Here is a 24670-nt window from a genome sequence, read left to right as displayed (position 1 = left end):
AGGCCTCTGTTAGAACAACACAGTGCTTGCATAGCCCTAGTCACCACGTTTGTGTGCACTCTGGTGGTTTTTAATATTTTTATACATCCTAATCCTGAACATTATGAAGTATTATAAGTGTTCTAGACTGCATGATCTAGAGCAGCCAGCAGTTCCATTTTCTTAGCAGCTGTTCCTAAAATGTTCACAGCTACACCTTGTTTGGTTAACATTCTTTTAAAATGAGTTTTCAATTAAATGTTTACACCAAGCACCAGTGGATGAGAAAGGTGTTGCGTTATAAAATCTCCTGTGTACAAATTGAAAAGTCACCATATGGCTGTATGGGAATCTAAATCATCACTGTCTGCAATAAAGAGAACTCTTAAAGCGTACTAAAAACCAGCCTGTATATAGTTGACAGAGAGAGATTGCTTGCTCTTGACTATTGCAAAATAACTGAGATTAGAAGCTTTCCAAAAGCCTCCACTTTTGAATTGCTTCAGAGTACTGCCGTAGGCAGGGTAGTGGGCAGATGAGGATGTCACTGAAAGTAGATGTGAAGGGGAGGATGCCAAGTTGTGATGGCATTGCAGTAATTTAAATACTCTCTGTATCTGTGCGTGCATGCGCGTGTGTGTGCGTGTGTGTAAAGTCTATTCCAGGTGAAGGGATCTGCTTTGGCATCTTCCCTTTTGAATGAAAGTAAACTCTGATATTCAGATTGGTCAAGGCTTTTATGGTTGGCATTTATGGAGTGTTAACAGAAAAGCATATACCCTACCTGTAAAAAAAAAAAAAAAAAAAAAAAAAAAAAAAAACCTCTGTTTCAGCGTGTTTTCTCCTGTTTGGTTGTGTTTCATCATTTGTTTGTTTTTATGCACACTTGCTTCGTTGGTGTTGAGATTTTAGCACCTCAGATGGCCAACTGAACTAAAACAAAAAAATAAATAATTATTTTTTCTTTTTGTTGCTGGAGTTCCCATTTGTTTCCCTTGCGTTCATTCCCACAGCTGATGATAGAAGAGGAAGCCAGGAGCCTAAGGGAAGGTGATCCTGAGATGAGATTAAAAAAACAGGTGTTACAGGAATTGACTTTGGCTTTCCTATTGTCAGAACAGTTTGAGCCCTTCTGAATTACCTGGAATACAGATGGATCTTGACAAAGCCCTGATACACGGTCCTCCTTTCTCCAATTGTACATTGCTGCTTCTATGAAAAGAAATTTCAACAAATAGCTAAAAAGGGGTGAAGGTAATCAAAATTCAATTGCAGGAACTAGGATTTAATTTCTATAGTTGTAGTTCACTTCCTTAGTTTACAGTACTGGTGTGAGTCCTGGTATAGTAGAGCTCAGCAAAACGAGGAGTGAGTGACACCAAGCGCCTCTCTGCTGACTTCCCACTTTGCTTTAGGCCCCCACCACTGCACGCCCTTGCTTCACCTGCTCTGTGGCAGCTTAGGAAGGTCAGCTAAGCTCTACACAGCTCCAGAGTGGTGTCTTCAACAGCCTGGAAGGATCCGGAGGTGAAACCTCACCAGCGTGTGCCAAGACAAGCTGTTTCACCCAGGTATCTCATCTTAGAAAAGAACAGATGTTCAGCTCGAGTGCTGGGTGTTGCATCCAGTAAATGCCAGGAGTTTAAAGCCCAGAGGAATTACAGCCACTCCACGGCACTGCCGTGATCAAGTACGTGAGGCAAATCATAAGACTTGTGCCTTTTATTTAGCAGGCAGAGAACACGCAGGATGTGGGAAATCCCGGCTGGGGAAAACCAGAACGATGAATCTTACTTTCCTGCCCGCCCACCCATCTTCAAAACAAAGGATAAACTCTGGTGTTTGTAAGGCGGCTGTTTTAAAGCAGGCCTTCTAGGGCACCAGGAAGGGGATGAGGGGCCTGGGGGATTCCTCGAGGGCGTGCACAGCCTGGAGGCTAGGGATGGCAGGCCGTGCTGCGGGTGGCAGCAGTGACACGGCCCTCTCCTTCATTCGTGCACCTTGGTAGGGGGTGGGTGCTTCTCTGGGGACATTTCAAACCCCGCAGTTGTTCCTGTCTTTCTTTGGTCTCTTGTTTTCAAAAATAATGAGAAAAAGATAAGTTACCTGGGAGGGATCTCTGGTGGCAGAAGGCCATGATTATTTCTACTCTGCGCAGGTCCCTCCCTTGGTGCCAAACAAGAAGTGGGTATATGGGAAGTGACCCCTGGACCCCCAGACACAGGAGCTCAGCTCCCATTCCTGGCTTAGGGAACACGACATCCTGCCTCTCTAATTACACTGCCATCTTGACAGCTCAGGGGCTTCCCCTCAGTTTATGCCCATCAAGCACTCGGGAAGGCTGGCTGATTGCAACCAGATAGCCAGAGGTGCTGCTGTTTTATGATCAAGCAGCCAGGCCCACGGGGAGACCATCCTGCCTTGTTTACTCCGGCCAAGAGCTACGCTGACCCTGGAGAGCCCTGAGATGAGTGGGGTCACGCTTCCTGTACAGATTAGCCATGTGTGGGTAGGAAATAGCACCAGAAAAAGGCTCTAACAAAGCAATCCTGTCTCAGGAGCCCTGCATGGTGGCAGCTGTTGCTTTCAGTTTCAACGGCTGATGAATGTAGCCCTCGGGAGCCCCGACCCTTCCACACGTGGCCTTCCTTCCGTCGAAGCTGCCTCATGCTCTGTGCAGAGAGCGGCGAGCCAGCGGTGGGGTGGAGAACTGGGACCCTCCCCAGATCCTGGGGTCCAGCACTGAAAAGCAGCGACCATGGCAGAAGCACGAAAACGCCGCTGGCTCTGAAGAGCAGCATAGGAAGGAAGATTTAGATGGGTTTGTTAGGAACACATAATGCCGGGATGTGGCAGCACCTCTTGTTGGCAGCAGAGGAGAGAGATCATGTAATACAGCTACTGCGCCTGGATAAAGGCAAAGATCTAGGGTGTGTGTTTGTTGGTTTGTTTTCCACTTCTGTGTATTTTTCTCTACATTATACAATCTGACGGGAAAAAAAATAGCTAGAAAGGAGTTTTGCCTAATAGTAAGAGAGAACAGTAGGTGAAAAACCTGGCATTCTGGCCTCGTGTTGAACAGTTTATGAAAAAAATGCTGCAACTGCTGCCTACATTAGCAATTGTGCTTTTAAGTTCTGCATATAGGAGAATGCAAACCCAGTCCTCCCAGGACGTGACCTGGCTGCACGTCTTTCCAGGGAACGGGACTGGAGGAGACTCACTTTAAAACTTTGAGCACGGCCTGAGCGCGTCTTCCTCCCTCAGATCCTAAGCAGCAGCAGCAGTGGAGCTGTCAGGAGAGAGAAGGGTCCTACAGGTGGCAGCAGGCAAAACCCACAGTGCTGGCATGTGGGTGCTCGACCGCATCCTCCCAGAGAGAGGGAGGATGCTTCTGCTTCTTGTTAAGAGACATCACTTGATGGAAACGATGAAGTTGCCTCCTTCCTCTTACACAGCACTCAAAGGAAGAAAAAAAATACACCCTGTCCAAAACAAACCTCATAAAAAGTACCGTTCCTCTTGGCATGTTTGCTATAGATGCCTGTAGGCAGCAAGGGAGTAAGTAAACAAAGATTTCCAAACTTGCTGAGTATGTGGTGCTTTTCTGAATGTCTCAGATACGGAACCACGTGGTTTCTTGTAAGTAAAAGATAACGTCGCTTTATTATTAATATTTTGTATTAACATACATGAAATAATCCAAATTACTCAAACGCCAGAAGCCAAAAATTATGCAGATTTTTGAGGAGAAATATACAGCTACTTTGGCTAAGAAGAAAGAGAATATAGGAGCTTTGCCTACGTGGGGCTAGCAGCGCTTCCTTTCCAAGACCAAGTTCAGCAGTTTGCAAGAAGGAAATCTCCCTCCAGATCTTTGGAATTTAGAAAACTTGGCAGAGGCCGGGTCTCGTTTTGTTTCCCTGCACAGTTCCTAGTAGGAAGCCATCCAAAGGGTGGACAAGCGCATTACTGAAGCCTGACTCAGAACCCGTTTGCCCTTGATTTTGCAGGAATCCCGAAAACACCGAGCCGCAGCCTCGGGATGCCCGCGTCACAGGATCACAGAATCATCCAGGTTGGAAGAGACCTCCAAGATCACCGAGTCCAGCCTCTGACCTAACGCTAACAAGTCCTCCGCTAAACCCCATCACTGGGAGCGGTGCGCAGGGTGACCCGGCCCGCTGGGAAGGAGAGCGAGCGTGACAGGACAACTCTAAGAGAAAAAAAAAAAAAAAAAAAAAAAAAAAAAAAAAAAGCTGTATTTGGAACGGCGCTAGAACCGCCGGCACGGATGTAAGCACGGCGGGACGGGCTCCTCACGGCGCCCTGCGGCAGCCGCTGCCCGTCGGCGGCCGATGGCGCCGGCTCAGCGCCCCCAGGGGCGGTCCGGGGCGGTCCGGGGCGGAGCGGGAAGCATGAAATGGCGGGCGGGCGGCGGGGGAAGGGCGAGAGCGGCGCTGGGCGGGAGCCGCGAGGGACGGGGCAGCTGCTCCCGCACGGTGAGTACGGCGCGGTGCCACCGCCGCCCCCTCGGGGGGGTCATCTCCGCACCGGGGAGGGAAGAGGAGGGGAGGAGCGGGAAGGCGGCGGGGCCACCACCGGGGCCACCACCGGCCCGGGCCATCGTCGCTTCCCCGAGGCTTCTGCGCTGCGGCCGGGCTGGGCTGCCCCGGGCGGCCGCCGCGGTTCTCGCCCGACCCCCTCGGGCCACTTCTCGTCCCCCCGGTCCCTGCCCGGCGCCTCTCTCCCTGCGGTTCTCCACGTTCTTTGTTCCAGCGCGCTGAGTCCTGCCTCCAGCCGGGTGTTTTTATTTGTATTTAACTCGCCGCCCTCCTGCCGCGTGCTGCTTGCCCCCCCGCTGCCGCTTGGTATGGCGATGGGGCTTCCCCCCGCCCGCTCTGACCGGCCGCCAGGTCACCCCGCTGCTGCTCCCGCCGCCGGCTTTGTCCCCCTGGGCTGCCCTCTCCCAGCCCGGGCGGGGCCGTGCCGGGCGCTCTCAGCCCGGAGGGCTGGTTAGCGGGGAGTTAGTCCTGTGGCAGGGACCCCCGAGGGACCGCTGCTTTCCAGCAGGAGGGGTGGCTGTGGGGATGAGGGTGGCAGCGAGGGAGCAAGGGAAGAGCAGCCCCTGCCCTCTCCTGCCTCTTGGAGCAACAGTTTGCGGTCACTTTATTTTGTAAATAACAATGTTCTATAGCCTTAACCAAAAATCGGGACACCAGTGCCTCAGACCTAGTTAAACCACCGCAATCTTTGTGTGGAAGGCCCAGGCTCCTTTCAGAACAACGTGCCCACTGCTCTGATGTTTCCTGAGGTATCTGGGTCAAAATCTTGTAGCATGCTTCTTTCACGGTCTCCTCGAGTTGCTTAAACCCTTTGGTGGAGGAAGGAGCAAGGTGGTTCCCCAGCAGGAAACTGTTTCTAAGGTGTGCTTTCTCTTCCCTTGTAAAGGACTTTTTGCAAAAGTCCACTTGTGTGGGGGGGGGGAAATGATTGGGGTTCTCTTGTCAACTTTTTTTTGGTCTGTAGTCAGACCGAAACTTTTTTTCACCTGCTTATGAAAACATAACATTATGAAAGATACTGGTTGAAAAGGAGGTTTTTCTGCATGGTTTTTCTTCTCCTGGCATTTTTTTTTTTTAAATATAACAAGCTTAAGCCTTTTAAGAGCTTTCTTTAGGGTAAAGCAGCATCCCTTCCTTGTCATCTCCTCGGGGCTGATGGTGGTGTACAAAACCACTGGGGAATGCATTGTATAAAAACAAGTCGTCTTAGTAGTTCATTTGCTTGAATTTGTGCAACCTGTTCCTTCCCATATTCCTGCCTTCTCTTCTAGATCTCCCCTGTCACTGAGTAACTGATTGGCAGCGCTTAGGGACCGACCAGGACAAACTCCCGTTGTGTAGGTGGAGAGTGTAAGATCTGACTATAAATGTTCTGGATAGGTTGCCTCTTACTAAGAAAGATGTGAAGGTCTTTCATTCTTACTTGTCTCCTCCTTCTAGTATTTATCTGGTCATATCTGCTGCATTTGGGAAGGAAAAACAAGACCATTTGGTTAGGTGGCTTTGTTGGGTTCCCACCAGTCCCTTGCCAATTTCTTACAACCACGGTAGGCCAGCTGGAGCTGGCACAGCTCAGCTCGCCACGAGTTCAGCTCCATGCCTAACCGCACGCTGTCGGCAGGATCGTGCTGCCTGTGCAGGCCTCGAGTTCCCGTTCTCGGGACTCACGTGCTCGCACCCAGCGCTAGAAGGCTGTGTTTGAGTAACGTGAGCGCCTTGTAGAGGTGCTCGGTGGGGCTTTTGATTTCCATTAACTCCAGAGCAGTAAGAGCCACGATACTCATAATTAGGGAAGGCTGGTGTGTGTGTGTAGTCTGCGGGTGCTCCTCACTAGGGTCAGTTATGCCATGTTTCCTGGTATTGTTTTTCCTGTGTAACAGGATGGCGGGAGTCATCGTCACTCCTCAGAAGTCTGAGGAGCTGGCAGATCAAACAGATTATTTTGTGATAAGATGAAAATGTTTTATCTGGAAGCAGGCAGGCACATAAATCCTGCGACCGCCACCTTTGGCGACCTTTCCGAAGTGGCTTGGCATCTAGAAGTTATTGCTTCCCCTTATTGCAGGGTGCATGGGTGAGTAGGACATAATACCTGTTACATCCTCAAGCTTGTAGTAGCTCCACACATGGCCTGCTGACATAGCTGCAGGGTTGTGGCTGTGAGAGGTGGGCTTCTTGATAAAGCTGCTCCTGTTGCCCCTGGATATGAATTAATAGGCAGCAGGGGGTTAGGGGAATCAGTTGAGCCGATGGTTTTCTCTATTGAAAGGAACTGACTGTGAAAGAGCAGGTTTCATTTTCACCACTTAGCAGTTCCTCGGCTGAATTTACCAGCAAATCTGATATTTCTTTGCATAGCACCTTCCTCTGGTTTTCTCTTAGCATGCTGTGGCTTTTGTCTGTGTCAGATTGCACATTATTTGGTGCTGGAGTTATCTTCATCTGTGTGCCGTACCAAGCCAAATGCTTGCAAATATTTCTAATTAGGGAATTGAACTTGTAGATTGACAGAAGGTGCAAAGCTCCTACTTGAAGTTTGATCCTGTTTTAGTTTTGGATGGCTTATTGTGGGATGAGGGAGCTGGGCTAGTTAAAACTCATCAGTTAATGATTGTGGGATGGATATAGATATAGCTGGTCCTTTCCCCAAAGATTTTGAATCTTTTTGACCCAGGTCAGAGAAAGGTAGGGAAAGTTAAAATGTAGAAAGAAATATTAAGAGACCTGTGGAGTGTCAGGTCTCCCTTTTACAACAGATTGCTTTCAAATCCAAAAGCTTCTGTGATTGCCTTGATTTGTACCAGTTGTCTATAGGGAAAGGTGTCCTGGCATCCTGCTATTGTCTTGACTATGATGGGAAGTGAACAGGACTCTGTAACTGCCAGTGCCAGGCATTAGGCACCTTACATCAGGATGAGATAGCATGGGTTGTTCCCAGCATGATTTTTGGTAGGGCATAGTAGCGTGATAATGTCTCCTTTCTGTACACGTTTTTGCAATAGCTACTCTGAGTCCTCTAGTCCCCACCTCCCAGCCCCCGGTTTAGTTACAGCATTGTTAGGACTGCTTTGGGTGTATAGTAACTTCAGTTCTTGATCCAGTCACCTGGCTTTCCTCTCCTTGCACCCATACAGCATGTCTTGGAGATGACAGAGCAGGCCTCCTGGTCACGGTGGGGTTTGGCTGGGCTGTCCTTGGTGGCGAATATGCGGAGAAGGCTGTATGCTGCAATATATCCTTGTGTGTGACACTCCCCACAAAAGGGGAGAGGGGTCACTGTGGCTCTAAACACTTTTTACTTTGAGTGTTTTGCTCAGAACTGGACTTTAAAATCCCAGGCCTCTTACTCGGCTTTGGCTAAGGTGTGAGCAGGGGAATTGGGCTGTGTACACAATCTTTGCCCACATGGGTGCTGGATTTTTGGTGATGTCAGCAAGCCTGCTCTATTTCCTGTCAAAGCACCCCAACCTTTGGTTAGTTCCTGCTACGTCCTCACTACAGTGTCATGGTGAGCGAACAGGCAGTGCCCGGGTCTCTCTCTAACTTACTGGGATGTTTCTTTCATCTCCTTAAAGGAAAGGAAAATAAGTTACCAGTGTAACTCCCGGTGGTTTGGTTTAACTCTTACTATACCCTTAGATTAACAGCTATACCAAGCAAATTTGCTTGTATCAGCAAGCTGCTGTATTTTGGTTTTGTTTTTACGTTCACATTTACATTTTTACATTTGTATTTGGTTTTGCATTCGCTTTCTGGGACACAACATTAATCAGTTTCCTCTTAGGCTTAAACTGAAAGTGAAATAGGCAGCGTTATTTCGTGCACAGTCATGCTTTTTCTCGTAGTAAAATCCATACTCTTCCCAGTGCTCACAGACCGACGGCCAGAGGCCCCGAAGCAGTGTCAAGGAGAAGATTGATGCGGGTGCGAGAAGTCCTGTGCAGCAGTGAGAAATGGTTCCCCGGGCTGCTCGCAGTTCTGCTGCTGCGGTTTCCAAACAGCTCCTGCTGCACTTCTTTGGAAGAGAATATTCTCTTAGCTGTGTGTTCTTGTTTAAAGGTGCTTAACAGAGATCACGCTTTCTTTGTCCTCCCAATGTTGATGAGGAGTTGCTGTCAAAAGGGTTTAGTTGGATCAGAGTGCTGTGTTGTTACCATCCCTTTCAGTTGTGCAGTTTGATGAATGAGCTGCTCTCTGAGGTTCTGGAGGATGCCTTGGCTCCTGTCTTAAGAGATTCCATCAAGATGATTCCTTTTTATTTTACCGGCTTCACCTGTTTAACTTCTGTGGCAAGAATAAGAATTTGAAATACAACAGAAGAGGAGAGGGTTCTGAGGGCCAGCACGCTTCATGTCACCAGAAGAACGGTGTCAGGCTTTTCTGAGGATCACCTTGTCTGCTTGTACCAATGCACGGTTGCTTTCCAACAGACAGAGGTGTTTATAGCTGTGGTGTACTTGGCCCTTAGAAGGAAGGAAGCCCGTTTAAAATGCGCCGCGGTGTTTTGCAGAAGTTCTCCAACACTGAGATGGTGCTGTGCATGCTGTCAGAGTGGCTACGCGTGCCGTTGTGAAGATCTGTCTCTATCCTTTTTTCTGTAACTGCTTAAGACTCTTTATAGAGGGTATTCAGAGCTGGGTGAGGTGAACGGGCTCCACTGTAATTGGCCAGGGGTGTAGCCCTGCTCTGCAGGAGGGGTGCGGAGAGGAACCTGTCCTGTGCCCAGCTCTGTTGCGTAGTATCCCGGCCAGTGCCCGGCTGCCGATTGCATCAGCAGGCTTGTTTTTGTTCAGCGGGGAACTTTGGTCGGGTTCCCTTACGACGTACTGTTCCGTGCACACCTAGTCCCAAATGTCCCCTGCTGATCCTGCACTTAAAATTAGACGCTGGGAGCATCTTTGCAGCTTGTGTCTTTCAGGAGGCACTGTGGATACTCCTTGTATGTCTGGGTCTGGAAGAGTAGTTCTTGTCCAGTAATCGGGTCTGGGGTGTGCCACAGGTAGTGTCCCTATGTCCGTCTTTCTTTCCTTTCCCTTCCTTGCTCACCTAATGTCCCAGTTAGGCAGTCAGCTCACTTGCATTCCTTACTGCTGGCATCAGCTGTGAAATGCACCGAAGTTTCAAGGTGAAGTGGAATTGCTGATTTTCTGACTGATCCGTGCTCATGCTGGCACGTTAACAGAGTATGGGTGTTCAAAACGAGGGTGTTCCTGTCTTTTAGTTGGCGTGGCCAGTACTGTGTCCAGTCCTCCTTTACAAGCTCTCTTGGTAGCCAGCTCTTGTCTGAGCTTGCCCAAGTGGCACCTGCATTTGCCAGAGCCATTACTGCCAGGTGGCAGAGGCTGCCCTCTCTGTCCCTGGGGCTGAGTGCTTTGTCCCTGCTTGACTGTGGAGACAGGCCAGAGCGTCTCCTCAGCTGGTGCACGTGCCCCCCGCACGTGCCCCACCATCTGCACAGGCTCAGTCTCAGATCAGCATAACCACATGTGCTGCAGCAGTCAAGATCCAAATCTTGCACCTTCCCTTTTGGGTGTGGAGGTCCCCAAAATATGGAGATGTGCAGATCCCCTTTGGGTCCAGCTGAAGCCAGGTTCTGGCTCGCAGCGTTGGGGCAGTTCGAGCTGCAGACTTTGTGCTGACTAAACCTCAGCCCTGGTGCACCCATAGGCTGGCTTCTGAGAAACGCTGAACAGTGTTGTCATGCTGCCTCTGGCACTGGTCTGACAGAGAAACCACAGTCATCATAAGGGCCTACTCTTTCCTCTTCCTCTCTGAAGAGGACTAGCAATGTGTCAGTGCTCCTTCCTGTTCACTGAGGGTGCCACCTAGGGACTGGGTGAGAGCCTTTTGAGCTGAATGAAAATTCAGGCTGAGGAAGTGGGGTGGCTTTTCCCACTAGGAAGTCCCAGAACTGCCTCTGCCAACCGGAGGGTTGCTGTAATTAATGTGGTCAGCATAATCTCCAGCCAAAGGCACAGAACTGAAAATAATGTGAAACCTCTGGGAGACTAAATATATCCCTAATAAAAGGGTCAGTCTGAAACTCTTCTTTAGATGAGTCTCCAGTACAGCTTCTCTTTCAAAAAGGGGAAGAAAAGCCCCACTGGACCAGCTGCGGTGTCTGAGCCCACGTGCACAGCTGGGGATGCTTGCTGTCCAGGCTTAGGCTCTCCCTTAGTGCTGTGTGAGTGAAAAGGAGCCAAAGAGAAGCTGCTCCAGCTTCTGTTGCTGCCAGGCCTTGGTGTCCCATTTAGAGCACCAGTGCCACAGACTATGGGGAGGTAAATATGCAATTAAACTGCTAGGAACAAAAATATTCAACACGTTTAAATGTATTTTTCCATCAGTGTTATGAGCAAACAGCAGGCTTCTTCCTTGCTAGAGTGCTTGGAAGTGGTGTTCCTCACAAACCTTAGAGGAAGAAGCAAGCTGAAGCTGAAAGCGAGAGAAACTAAAGCTGACAGGCTCGAGCATTTCAAAGTATTCTGCCCCATGGCTTGCCAGTTTTACCACTTCTGAAATGAAGCAATGATATATCCTGTTTGAGACACATGCATGGAAAATGCCCGAAGTCTGGAAGCTGTTGCCTATAGTGGGAAGTTCCTGAGAAACCCCAAACCAGTAGCTGTGGTATTAGCCAGGTGGTGCCAAGCAAGTGATTTGGTTTCATGGTAGCATGTGTACAAAGAGGCTTGTTCAGCCCTTCCTTCATCTGGCTGGTACTTTGTGATGTCTGCCTTCCCCAGCCCCTCACCTGAGCTCTTCTTTCCTAAGCCGTAACGAAATGCCTACGTTAGGAGGACAGTGGGTCTCGGGGTAAAAGCTTGGGGCCTTCTGAGAGCTGTTAGAGGCTGGCACGTGCTTTGCAGGCTGAGCAGTGATGAGGGTAGATCTTCAGTGGCCATGATAACATGACTTGTTAAACTTGGTACTGCCTCATTTAAACCTTTTTTTTTTCAGATCAATAAGAATCTTCCTCTTCACTGTGGATTTTCTCCTCCTCCCCCTGCGAAGCCTGAGGTGCACGTGCAGCTGCTGTGTGAGCGGCCAGGCTTCTGCCACAGCTGGAGAGCTGTGGGGAAGGAGCCTGGTATCGGCCCTGAGCCGGGCTGTGCAGCTCCTTTGGGATTTATGCACCAGAAAGTGTGTGTGGCAGAGCGGTGCGGGCTTCCTGGGGACTTCGGGCTGTAGGATGTGGATTTTGCTTACACAGAAATGGCTTTGGAGGCGTTCAGGACAATAGCCTGGCACAGCTCAGAAACCCTCACGTGAGGGACTTGGCAGATCTGTGACACGTTTCTGACTTGGCAGCGCTGACTCATGTAGAGCAGTCCTGCCTGTGGCATGCTGTGGGGAGCACAGTGAAATAGAGTGGCTGTGGTTTGAAATGTGGGTTTAAAATGTCAGGAGACAGCAAGTTGCATCAGCTCCAAGTGCCCCAGTGTCCCCGTCTGTAAGATGATCCCTCCTGTAAAGGGCTCCGCAGCTCAACAATGAAGCGTTTGCCTGCCAGACAAGTGAAGGCCACCAGGTCCGGAGATGAACAGCCAGGTACTGTTCCCTTTACTCCACAGTGATGTCATCCGGACTGCCAAAAATAACTTCCTTATCTCCAGCTGTCAGGCAGAGAAATCAATGCTCAGGCTGTAAGCTCGCCCCTTCTTAATGACTGATGCATTTTCACAGCTTCTGCTTTGAAGAAGTGAATTCCTTCCTAACCCAAACGTGAAACAAAGATAAGTATCTTGACAGCTCACACAATAAGTGCCTTGACTGATGGTGGGGCTGTCTGGGTGTTTGTTCAGGATGTGTCTTGGAACCTAGACAAGCTGTTAAAGGAGTCAGTGGCACCGACTGCTGCTGAGAAGTGTGTGTTGGTAACCAGAGGGTGTCTGGTGCAGCTGGGGATGGCTAACCACAGGCCAAGCTGGGAGGGGAGCTGAGGGATCCGAGGGAAAAGTGATGGCAGGCAGGGGCATTGCTCACGGCATGGATTCCTTTCTGCCCCATCTTGGGGATGCAGTGAAAGTGTGGAGAAGGGATGAAAGATGATTTTGCTCATCATTATCGCTGTAGAGGTTCTGGGACCTGCTCCTCTTCATGGCTGTCTTGAGAATAATGGCTGCTATTGAGAATTTCCCCCAGCAGGTCTCTTTATGCTACCAGTGACTCTCGCTGCCGTGCGGGGTGCTGATGATCTTGCAGTGTCCGGAGGCACAGCACAGCTCGGTGCTGCTCTTACAGCAGGTGGAAGCCTGTGTGCTTTGTGGCTGTATCATGTCTGTGTGTAGCTCCCCACCTGGGAAGAGAAAGCCATGTGCTTGCAGTGGTTGCTCCTGAATTAGCTAGCATCTGGCAGCGTACAGCCCCTCGGGATGCACACAACACAGGCTAAGAAGTGGTGTTTGCCTTGGAAGAAGCCTCGGAAGCTTGCGGTGGAGGAAGCCACAACAGGATTCTCTTGTGAAAGCTGGGATGTGTGAGGTGATGTGAGCTCTGCCATCCTGTGCTGACAGGCAGCTGGTGCATGTGCTGCTCCGCCTGCGGTTGTTGTGTAGTGCTTGGCCTGTACTGAGACCGACACCGCTTAGGCGGGCCAGGAGAGGATCGAATGTGGAGGTGTTAGCAGGTTAACAGCTGTGTATTTGTGCTGGAAGTTGTCATGGGACTTAAGAAAACAGAAGTGCCATGTGAAAATGATCACCTCAGTCGTTTTCAGCTGCTGGATCCCAGGGAAAGCCCAGGGTGTGTGCAGGTATGTTCACATACACAAAGGCCCATGCAGCAGCTTTTGTGTAAGAGCTGCAGGGAAGTGATGCCCTTACTGTTTTAGACTCTCCGAGTTTATCTTCTGAGGTCAGACCCCTCGTGGGAAGTCTATCAGTCTTTCAACACTTTTCAGTTAGGAGACATGCTTGTGTCATGTCCTTCCTAGCCCCGCAGGAGCACACGGTGGCTTTCAGGAGGAATTTTGAATAACTTTCCCTCTCACTGTTTGCTCGTTCTGAGCAGTGGCACTCACTGGATGCTCCGCTCTGCATTAACATAGAACAGCTTTTTCTTCTGGTGCAGTTTGAATAGGAGGGGTTTCTCCTTATGCTATTTTTTAATGTTTTTGCTTTGTTTTCCCACGTGGATGTTACCTGCCCTCAAGCTGCAGTGATTCAGCTCTGTTGATCTGGCACCATTTCAGTGTGCTGCTCATCACTGAGCAGGCAGTGGCCACTGAGGTATGCAGGGGGAGGAAATAAGGAGATGAAAGATTTGCCATTGCATAAATGGTAACAAGAAAGATCAGCAGACTTAAAACTGCATCTCTGTTTATTAGTGACTGTTCTGCTGAGTGTCGTCTTGACAGTGCTGAGCTGCAGAGATGGAAAGAATAATGCATTAAAAATAAATTGGTATTTTAACTCAATCATCCTCCATAAAATACTTGCCAAGACTTCCAGCTGTTGTAAAGCAGCTTTAGCAGATGATCTAGCTTTACTCTGAGTACAGATGGAGTTTGTAGTCTATCTCCGTCTTATTTTCATTTTCCTACTAAAGATACTGTTCATCCCATAATAGGTAACTCCTTACCTCCTCCATTGGAAGAGGTCTTAAAATCCTGGTCTACAGCTTTCAGGGTTCAAAAGCTTTAATGAATTAAAAGATTCAGAAGGCATTGGTGTGATTGCATTTGGTTGTTCAGGGGTTTGCTCTTTATGGGTCTGGTTTCTTTTTTTTTTTTTGAGATGCCACTAAGGAGTTTGACTTCTCAGGATGAGCTGTGTAAATATCAAAACCCCTTGTATTGATTCAAGGGGGTTACCTACATTTGAGGCCTCTGGAACTACTAGTTGATTATTTCCATCTAAAAAGCTTCCTATCTCTACAGTAGAGAGCCATTTTGTGGCAGGAAAGAAGTTCTCAGGTGTGTTTTTGACCACCCAAGTGGAACTTGTTTAGCCAAAGGCTGGAACCCCTCGGGGGCTTTCACTGCCTGGGTGGTGATTGCTTGATGTGGGAAGAGTTCATGAAATCACCATCTTCAAGCTTCTTTGTCTCCATTTTTTACCGTATAAGTACTTGTGAGTGCAGTGGGGGGATTTTGTTTGTTTTGTCTGGTTTTGCCTTTTCTCTTCATGGCAGTCCCTTAGCTCAGCCCAGTGGACAGGAATGGACAGCCTCTCAGTTCGCAGTTCGGATGGGTGGCTTTATTTGTGTTTTTTGAATGTCTCTATTTTTGTGGATTTTCCCTGACGAGTGTAACTTCCTGTAAGATGGGGGTGACTCCCAGAGGGACGGGGGATGTGAGGGTCCCCCACGTGTTGCAGGTCTCTCCCCTCACATACCCTGCACGCCTCTGGAGGAAGGCCAGGGCAGGGGCTGCTCAGCCCTTTTCCCCCTGCATTGAGGCTCCTGTCCTTTGTGCCGTGACCAGCTCACGCGCTCGTTTCTTTGAAAAGCACAAAGCTTGCCAAATGTAGGCAGGCTAGGCTTGCTGCAGCTTCCCAGGAGCTCTGTGAGGAACAGGCGCAGGCCAGCAGGCTCCGGCGCCCCTTACTGGCTTCTGTGCTGCGGAGCTGTGCAGGCGAGGTGCTTGCATGGGCATGCCCCAGGCTGCTGTGCCCTGCCTCTGCTGCCCTACCGGAAAAATGCCGATGGGCGTGCTCGGGGGGGAGATCTGTGTGTGTGCAGAACAGATATTGTTTTCTTAGATTTGTATCTGCTGACTTGGGGATGGAGCAGGGCGCCTGGTTTCCTTTGCGGACTGAAATAGTCTGCGCCTCCCTTTTAGAGCAAGGAGCGGGAGAAGGCAGTAGCGCATTTCTCTCTGGCTGTTTCTTTTATCAACACTTGGATTGAGCCGAAGGGCTTTCCTGGCAGTGTGAACTAGTGAGCCAAAACCAACCAAACAAAAAAATCTAGGGAATACAGTTTGTTTTTTTTAAAGCCACAGTTTGAGCTTTCCTTAGAAAGGTGTGACAGGTGACAACCACCACAAGGTGTCTCAACTCCTGCTGCCATTCCATCCTCCTGTTGTAAGTAAGAAAGATGGGCTGGCACCTTACTTAGTCTGTTTACCATCATCTCCTCACTGCCCTCAGCTGACCTTCCAGCAGACTTCTGGATTTCCTCTCTGGGGAAGAGGCCGGCCGTCCTGTGGCACTTTGCCTGGATCAGGTGGAAGCGGTCTTCCTGTAAAGTTTTGCGAGAGAAGTCCCACTCAGCTAGTTTCACTTGTGCATCTGGACGCTTGCTTGCGTGCAGGCTGCAGCTGCCGTGGCTCGAGGGGCACCGCACGCCTGTCAGAGCTGCCCTGCATCTGCACGGCTGTGCCCAGCGAGGATGGCCTCGCTTCTCCCCTCCTGAAAGAGGGGGAAACTTGTTCAGCGTGTACTTCTATTCCAAAATAAGAACCTGAGCCCAAACTAGCCAGCATGGGTCAGTCTGACCAGTTGTGCAGTAGTGCTGTGGTCCCACGTGAAGCTTTTGGCATCGGCAGAGCTGGGTGGGGATGACAGTCCTGGGGGAGCCCACGATCGCTGCGGTGAATGTGGGATTTGAGGCAGATGTGACGTGGGCAGCACAGGCTCAGTACTACTTCAAGCCGCCTGTGGTCTCAGCCATGACAGTTCAGGGGGTGGTGTTTAACTTGACAGGCATTTGTGTTGAAGGAGATCCCCTTTTTCGTAGTGGTAACACAGATGCCTCTGTTCTGGGCTCAATTGCTTTGAGTGGAGAATGTTATAAAAAATCTGCAAGCTCACAGGTGAATTGCTGATCTGGATGACTCCTTGCACAAAGCCAAGGTCCTGCCACTGACAATGCTAAATGCCCAGTTTCCTCTTGATTCCAGGGATGCTTTATCAAACCCTAATCAACATCTCTCTCTCTTCCAGCAGAGACATAGCCCAGCAGAAGGGCTGCTCTGTCCTGTTGCAGAGCTGCTGTCAGGTCCCAGGAAATCAGAGGGGACCACATTCTAACCAGGCAGCACGGTTTTTAGGGTCAAGGTGAGTGGCAGCAGTATGGGTTTGAACTGAACAGAGAGAAATGGCGTGATGCAAAGCAATCTGTTTTAGGAAGCCCTAAGTTCAGCATAATGATTAAGTGAAAAGAAGAGCCCATGGCTAAAAGGCTGCCTGTGGGCTACTGTGTTTTTTAAACTATATTTGAGGTTGTGTTTTGGTTCTGGGGACTTCAAGAGACCAGGAATTTCCCAGCTTTTCAAAGACTCTTAGAAGCTGTTACTGTGGTTTCATTCAGAGTTTGAATTCATTTCTGCTTTCACTTCCTCCCTTTTTTCCACCTGCACACTTACCCCTCCACAAATGTGTTTTAAATAGTTATTATAAATTAGGGTCTGTCATCCTGAGTCCAGATCTTTGCTGGCTAGCTGGTGATCTGGTCGGGTGGGCTCTTGGGTGCTCTCACCCTGTTTTGGGTCAGCAGCTACCTGTGCAGCAGCCAGGCTATTGCCTGGGGTGAAGAGCACTGGGTGGGAATGCAGTGTCTGTTTTCAGCCAGGCCCTGCTCGATGAGAGTCAGAATTAATTCTGCATGTGGTTTTGGGGCTGTTGCATGTGAAGCAGCAAACGCAGATTTCAAACAGCATTCCTCCCTTCTTGTCTTGGCCTTTGCTAGGTAGTCCTGTGTGCCTGGTGCTTGCTGTGCTGCTCCAGCACCTCTCCTGCCCTGTGACCTGGGGTACCAGGTGTGGCTTCTTGGGCTGCTGGTCTGGGCAACCAGCAGCCACACCTGTCTGGATGAGAAGGGAGCACTGCTCTTACCAGGCCCCCTTTTTAGTGGGTGAGGGAGGCCACCCCTGAGCATACCTTGTGCCCCTTCCCTGCATGCCTCTTCCCTTGGCACTGCCTGGGTGTAAGACAGAGGGAGGGCTGTCAGCCCTGAGCACCCACTGTGGGGACAGGGGAAGCTGTGAACTCTTGTTTTCTTCGCACTTCTTCCAATGAAACCTCTCTGGAGGCCTGGCAGAGTTTTGTTGGTGTGACTAAAAGCCTTCGGCACTTGGTGCCCTCTGTGTTCCTAGATAATTGTTGGAAAAGCACGGTAACAAGTCTGAGTACATGCAGTATCTCTGCATGTGTGGGGCCTTCTACATAGGCAGCCCTCTCCAGACGTGGATGTGTATGACTGCGAGACAAGGGCAGACCCACAGGCAGGACTTCAAGATGTGTGTATGTGGGAGTTATTTTTTGCCTTTCACCATTTATTCTCACTCTTGCAGGGCAAGGACTTTGATCTGAAGCAGAGGGTGACAAGCTGCTTTGTCTCTGAACCTATCATGGAACAGGTGGGTTTCAAATGGACTGAAGTCAGTGGTTCTCTTGTGCACTTGTTCTGAGATACCTTGAAGGGGCTGAGTTTGAAAAAGTATGGGCTCACCTTCCCCAGAGTTCATGCTGGGGTTTCTGGTGCTGCTCCGCTCCGTCATGAATACAAACAAAAAGCGGATGGAAACATTTTGTTTGCAAGCTGCTTCCTTGTTACCTCAGTGTGAGAGTTGAGATGCAACTGATTTTGAGACTACAATGTCTGTAGATTAAGCAGCAAACTACTAAAACTAATTAACTGACGCATTGCTATGATCAATTTACTAGTGTTTTGTGCAATGTTAAACACGATCTTGAAGCTACTATTTATCACACGCAGGTTTTGCTAAACACTTAAACTGCTGTTGAAATGTCTGCCACTGTACCCCACTTAATGTTAGGGTTCAGTTCTAGCCCTCTTTCCTCTGCCTTTCCTTAACTCTTCTGGCCATAAATCTGATGACAAGTCCAGTGGGTTGTTGAGGGGAATTGTTGCTGGTGTCCCAGTGAGCATTGCCACTGTCTGGAGGCACGCATGCTCAGATCATGAAAGGTGTGCTTCCTCTTGATAATTGATCGTGCACCTTACTGTCCATCTGTTTCCCTTCCCAGATGTGTTGCCCTTGTTGTTCCACTTTGCCCAGTCTCCTCCCAAGTAAATACGGGCATCTGAATGGGTTTATTGTGGAGCTTGTCTAGATCCCTTTCAAAAGGGAGAAGAAATGCAAACTGTAGATTGTGGAGGCTTATGCTGTTCTCTCTGTTGCCCACCTTGTTACTGTTCTGCTCTGACATGAAATGGGGAGCTGTTGGCTTAGTTCAGTGCAGAAAGCCCAATTGCTGAATGAACAGAAGCAGGTGACTTGCACTGAGAACACAGCTGTGGCTTAGCAGATGAGTTCTGATCAGGGATTTAGTCCATGCCACTGCTAGAAGCATGCAGGAAGAAGTGAGCTGATGCCTCCGCTGTGGGTTGGTAAGATAAGAGCTGTCTGGTGTTAGCCGTCACAGTTCTGTGTGTGCACATCCAGGAGTTAGCATGCATTTGCTCAAGCCTTGTCAACTGGGCATCATCGTGCGGTAGGCCCAAAGGAGGCCATAAAAAAGTGCTCACCGCTTGGAAAACAGAATCTGCACAGACCTCCTGAGTGGGACATGGGCTTAATACTGCTTCCTTTATGTTTAGGATATCCATAGCGATGGATTTAACCAGATGGAGCGCATGCTATTGTTTGCTTTCCTGGAGGAGTCCTCTGGTTGTGAGTTTAAAGAGCAGCTGCCATCCCTCCGAAGCCAGGGGATTGTGTATCCTCTGCAAGACATCCTCTACTGTGACGGTGATGGCGAGCTTCAGACCGATGGGAATCGAAGTGGCCACTTTCAGAATGGTGAGCAAGGTGAGTGCTCTTTTCTCCTTCCCACATGCCTTCTCTGAAGGTTGCAGGCTTTTTTTTCCCTTCCACTCTTTACTCTTCTGCAACAAACTATCAGTAATGTTCTCTCCAATGAGAAACTTCACAGCTAATGGTTGTGTTGGTTGGGATTTTAACACCTGGGGTAAGACAGCCGGTGCACTCACTGTGTCTCCCTGTGGATTTCTGGAGCACCTGTCACCCTGAGCAGCCTGTCTGCAGCACATCAGACAGGGGGCACAAAGCTGGTACTAATGGTTGCTGTCCTTAATGTGATCTTAAGCAGTTCTGCTAGGCCTCACACTGCTCCTCAAGGAGATTGAGCACTTGGGCTAGGCTTTTGGAGCAGCTCTTATGGTACTGAATGAATCCCTTTGTGCTGTACCAGTGTGGCAGAAATGGCTTGTCAAATAGTTTCTTGTGCAGTTCCTGTTTCACTAGCCATGAGCAGCATGGCTGTTGCCCCTTGCCCAGGATTCTGGGCTGTTGCCCTTGCTGGCACACTGATCTCAACCCAAGTAGCACGGAGAGTAACTGCTATAGTAAATATGCATCCATCATATAAAACCGTATTGATTTCATGCTCCAAAGCAACAATGGAAGCTTTGCCAAAAGGAGATGCTATGTTTTAGGTAGTGCTTAAGACACAGGTCCTGACAGTTTTCACTTGAAAACTCACTTGCACTCTGTTTCCTTTCCCTCTAGACAGGGCTGTAGCTGTCCTGCACAGATCTTGGTTGGATATGTTCTGATCCCCTCCAAGTTTTTTGCTTAGGGTGATGCAGCATTGTACTTATGCTACAGCTTAAAAAGCAAATAGTTTTTTAAGCAAACATCTGGCAAATGAGTTCTTGGCTGCACAAGAGACCTGTAGTACAGGCAGCTGTCACAATAAGGGAGAAGATGGTGTGGAGGCTGGTAATGGTGATGGGCAAATGCCATGGGTCAGCTTACCTGCACTGAACCCAGTCTGACTGCAGCCTCTGAACTCACTCCTGCTGTCTGTTTTGGCAGTGTTTGATCCTGAGGCAAATGAAGAAATTGTGCGGACCATTGCTGCTCAGCTTGCTGAGATTGGAGACCAGCTGGATAAAGAAATCAAAGCAAAAGTAGTAAATGATCTAGTGCAACACTTCCTGAATGAGAATCTGTCTAGAGAGGTGAGTGAAACACAACCTGACCAGTAGATCCACTTTTAACTTCAGATCCTTACTGCTGTAACTGAGAAGCATCAGGCTTGTAATGCATCTCTCTTTGCTGTTCTTATGCCTTAATTATTGCAACTTTAACATACAGCCCTAACGCTAACCTTTGATGTGAAGATTTTACTAGAGCTGATGCTGTGATGGACCTGTATGCTGTGGCAGCCTTTGCCCTGCCAAGTGGGTTACTTGTGCTTTGTGCCCTTTCTGCAGATGGGGAAGCAGAGGTAGTTGTGGACAAGGACTGACTTTCAGAGGTAGTTTGTCCTTTATTTTGTTGTCTCTAGGGTTTATCTTTAAAAATCAACTGTTGGGTTAAGGTTCAGTATTCACCCTCAAGATCTTTGAACTCATACTGGGTCCTATATGTCTCTTGCTTTCGCATGGGCGAAACTTGAGCACACCTAGAAGTTTGGTGTGTCTATTACTGTACACTGTGAGACAGTGAGTAGTGAAACCCAGTGCTTCCTTCTGTAGTGCCTTAACCCTTCCGCTTACAGGCTGTCAGCATTAGGAGTAGCACTGGGGTTTGTTTGGCCTAGATGGGTGACCTGCTAAAAAGGCCTCTCTGGGTGGCACCTCCACCACTTCAATGTGGTGTCTGTCCCACCAGGTGGGGTAATGTGCCTTGGTCTTTGGCCCAGCATCTAATGTGCCTCACTGCTCTGCAAGGGAAATAATCAGAGGCCCGTGGTGTTAAACCTTCTTCTTAAGGATTGGATCCACATCAGTACCCAGAAGCACAGTTTGCTTCCCCCAGAGCCTTTTTGGCATCTTTGAGATAAACAAGCCAAATAACCAGTTATGTCTTTCTCTGCCTGTGAAGTTTCCTATGCTCCAGAAGCTAGTGCTGCCTTTGATTTGAGGGTATGCCTTTTCTGAAAAGGCAGGACTGTTTGTTTTTTTTTTTTGGGGGGGGAAGGAGGGGGTGTTTCTTTTGTTCTGACCCCCAGCACTTAGCAAGTACACAAACTGATAGCATTCTCCCCTCCTCGGGTCTTGCTGTCCACTCAGTTAGGTTCCAGGCTTCAGCTTTATTGCCTAAGCTTTCAGTCCTCAATAAGGCAGAGAACAATATGACCAGGCAAACCTTGATTTTTCACATTAGTGGTGTAGCTTCATGTGTGCATGTGCACATGTCCTGCTTGGGGAACTGCTCCTGGGAGTGAGACAATGTTTGTTCTGTGCCTGGACCTCATCTCTAGCTCCTGCTTGTTTAAAGGCTTTTCTTTGAAACTTGCTTTGTCTTCTCCATGCCAGTCCCCACCCGGGCTGGTGCCCTGATCTTCACTGTGTTTAAGGCAGGTTCCCCTCACGTGGGAGCCCAGGATTCCTGGGGTACTTCAGCACCAGGCAGGCTAGGTGCAAATCCTGGGGAGGTGTGGGCTCTGTTATTCCCTGAGCACATAAGGCACCATCTGAATCTTCCAGTGGTCTGTTTCTGCTGTGTTTTGTCTTGGGTGAGCAGCTGAGCTCTGAGGTACCATCCTCACTGCCACCAGGGGTGTGCCTGGGAAGGAGCACAGCACCTCGTGGGTCGCTGGCATGGTGCTGGCTGTGCCAAGACCCCTTTCTCCCACAGCTGCTGCACTGACATCCTCTCTTCCCTCCACACAGGAGATAACCCGGTGCCTGTCACAGGCCGTGGAAGTGCTTGCGAGAGCCATCCCCTCAGACCTGGAACGAGAGAAGGCCATGCTGGTGCTGGCAATGGTCTTAACTAAGAAAGTGGCAAATAAGGTGCCCTTCCTTCTACAGCGTGTCTTCAGCACCACTGTGAACTACATCAGCCAACACTTCCACGGCTATGTTGCCAGAATGGTGAGTGCTGTGACACAGCCCTGTGGCTCTGTGAGTTACAGCCAGACTTAAATGGCTTAGGTCGTGTCCCACGGGAGTAACCAGAGGCTTGGCGGGGAGGAGCTGCCCGTCCCTGTGGAGCTCTGATGCGCTGAGCGGGGTGTCACCACTGCTTGCCCCTGCCCAGCGGCACCTGGCAGATGGGATTTATTCTGTAGGGCAGGAAGGTGTGAGTGTGCCTCTCTTGTCCATGCAGTCACCCGAGTGGCAGAGAGGTGGCCTGGGTGTGGAGTGCTGCAGGGCAGTGGGACAGCGGCCCCAGAGCGCCCGGCTCATGTCTCTGCCTTGCACTGCTCGTGTTACCCGGCAGGAAGAGGCAGCGTCACTTGAGTGTCACCGGGCGCTGCCCTCCCCTTCGCTCAGCTTACCCTGAGGAGCTGAGCTGCTGCAGGAACCAGTCTCTGCTTTAAGAGCCTGGCCCCTGTGCTGCCACGGAGCAGGGTGGCAGGCCGATGGCTGAGTGTTAATGGGGAAACAGAAGCGGGGTCCAGGTAGGGTCTGTTCCCCTGGGACCACTGGTGGCCCCTGCCCCTGCCATCACAGCTGAGAGCAGCGCTGGGGTGATGGCAGGGGTGCAGCACAGCAGGTGGCAGAGTTGAGGCAAGCTTCCTGGAGCTGGAGAGGCAGAGTTGCAGCCAGCCCCTGCCTGCTCCCCTGCAGCACTAGCCGTGCTGCTGCTGCCTTACCCTCCCTGGGGGCTGCAGGCACAGGGATTGTGGCTGGGGCGAGGCTCTGCAGTTGATGCTGGTTCTGTTTCTTTCCCTCCAGCTGCGCGAGTGAGAGATCTCCAGCCCTTGGTGTGTGGAGAGTGGGTTCCTGAAGACTTTAACATCTGGATTTGCTCAAATTACTTCTGTTCTTCACTTGTGAAATACAGCTGTGAAAGGGAAGGCAGAGCTTTGTAGATAGGCTTTTGTAGACTAGCAAGGCAATGATGGTAGTGTGAGCTGCATGACAGGTCTGCCAGTACCTGTAAGGTAGAGTGCTTACCCTTGTCTATTTCACCAGCTTGGGCTTTTTCTTCTCCTTTTCTTCCCCTGTCCCTGTTGGTAGCAGATGTAGTGCAGGGAGGGTGCAGTGGGCACCGAGCCATCTCTCCCTGTGTTTCTCCACACCAGCTGATAGGTTCTGCAGGCTTTTGTGCTGCAGCTGGGCCCTGCCACGTGTGAGCCCTTCCCAGGAAGGCAGCGAGCTGTAGAAGGGGTGGTTTCTCAGCATGGCCCCCCACGGCCTGCGTGGGGGGGATCAGCTCCATCTTAGAGAGGTGCTGGCAGCAAGCAGCCTTTACCAAAGTAGGGGTGCCTGGCCAAGGAAGGCTAAAGCGAAGGTGCTACATAATCTACATCAATCCATGGTTGCTTGAGAAATCAAAACAAACTTTAGGTACAAGGGTGAATTGTTGTGGGGAATGCAATCTGGCTATGCTGGAGGAAAGGTAGTCTTTAGCTTTAGTGCAGCTTGCCATAAAGAGAGAGAAGGTAACAACCACCCATCTGGCAGCGTACCTGGCGCCTCTTGTCAGCAAGCTCTTGTGCTTGTGTCTCAGGTTCAGCTAACAAATGTGGACTCAGGGTCTTTGATACTTGTTTCAATCACACACAAGGCGGCTGAGGTTTTGCCAGTGATTCAGCTGCCCCTGAAGAAAGTATGTAAATACTTTAGTGGTTTTGCTCATTGTTTTTTTAAATAAAAATTGTCTGTTCTCATGGCAGTACAGTTCTTAAGGATTTGAATGTCTACCTGGCTCTTTCTCAGGAGCTGTTGGTCTTCTGCATGCATTCTTGTGCTATTCTCCCTGTGATGCTGCTAGTGGTAACACAGCTGTGCTCTAATTGTGACCTGGCATGATGGGAATGACCTTTATTGGTTGTTAGTGTCTGCACTTGAAGAGGGGGAAGGAAAAAAACACAATCTAGGTTTTGTTTTTGAAAACTGTACCATTTATTAAAGTGCAACCTGGGGGCATGGTCTTACAGCAGTGTCCCATTGGCGGAGGGAAAAACGTACATACCCCTTCACTTAAACTGAGTCTAGAACAACAAAGCTGGAAAGAACTTTCTTTTAAAGGTGGAAACACTTTTATTAACCAAATGGCACAAGAAGCTTTAGACAGTTTTCCCCAAGAGGGCTGCACTTGCATATTAAAAGGAATAATATGACTGGTTCCTTGGGCAAGGAGTGACCTCAGGCCCATTCAGGGTCTCTTCCCCCAGGTACTCCTCTTGGGAACAGAACCTGAAACCCCTTAAGTCAGCCACTGCCTGCTGCTACCCAGCAGAAGCCTAGTGGAAGGTTTCCCCAACATACACACATCAGAGTCAGTCCCATTA

At 49.7% G+C, this 24670-nt stretch overlaps 1 protein-coding gene across 2 annotated transcripts; it reads left to right on the top strand.

The window, feature by feature from the left end:
- Window positions 1–4435: 4435 nt before the first annotated feature.
- On the top strand, window positions 4436–24051 carry BID (BH3 interacting domain death agonist). Of its 2 annotated transcripts, XM_035346428.1 has the most exons (8): window positions 8064–8075; window positions 8870–8872; window positions 16433–16546; window positions 17782–17847; window positions 19053–19263; window positions 20293–20438; window positions 22098–22301; window positions 23109–24051. In XM_035346428.1, exons 4-8 carry the CDS (start codon window positions 17839–17841, stop codon window positions 23118–23120), a joined length of 582 nt encoding a protein of 193 aa, XP_035202319.1. In that variant the 5' UTR covers window positions 8064–8075; window positions 8870–8872; window positions 16433–16546; window positions 17782–17838; the 3' UTR covers window positions 23121–24051. The 2 variants fall into 2 exon arrangements, with proteins under 2 accessions (XP_035202310.1, XP_035202319.1); XM_035346419.1 differs by lacking the exons at window positions 8064–8075; window positions 8870–8872 and adding an exon at window positions 4436–4481.
- The last annotated feature ends 619 nt before the right edge of the window (window positions 24052–24670 follow it).

This window comes from Oxyura jamaicensis, chromosome 1, assembly GCF_011077185.1.
Source record: "Oxyura jamaicensis isolate SHBP4307 breed ruddy duck chromosome 1, BPBGC_Ojam_1.0, whole genome shotgun sequence".
In the NCBI taxonomy this organism is placed as follows: domain Eukaryota; kingdom Metazoa; phylum Chordata; class Aves; order Anseriformes; family Anatidae; genus Oxyura; species Oxyura jamaicensis.
Note: the sequence above shows the minus strand (reverse complement) of the source record. Positions and strands in the feature narration are given on the sequence as shown.

Coding starts and splice junctions, on each gene's coding strand:
- BID (XM_035346419.1), top strand. Junction 19,264..20,292: donor CTTTCAGAATGGTGAGCAAG/GTGAGTGCTCTT, acceptor CTGTTTTGGCAG/TGTTTGATCCTGAGGCAAAT. Junction 20,439..22,097: donor ATGAGAATCTGTCTAGAGAG/GTGAGTGAAACA, acceptor CCCTCCACACAG/GAGATAACCCGGTGCCTGTC.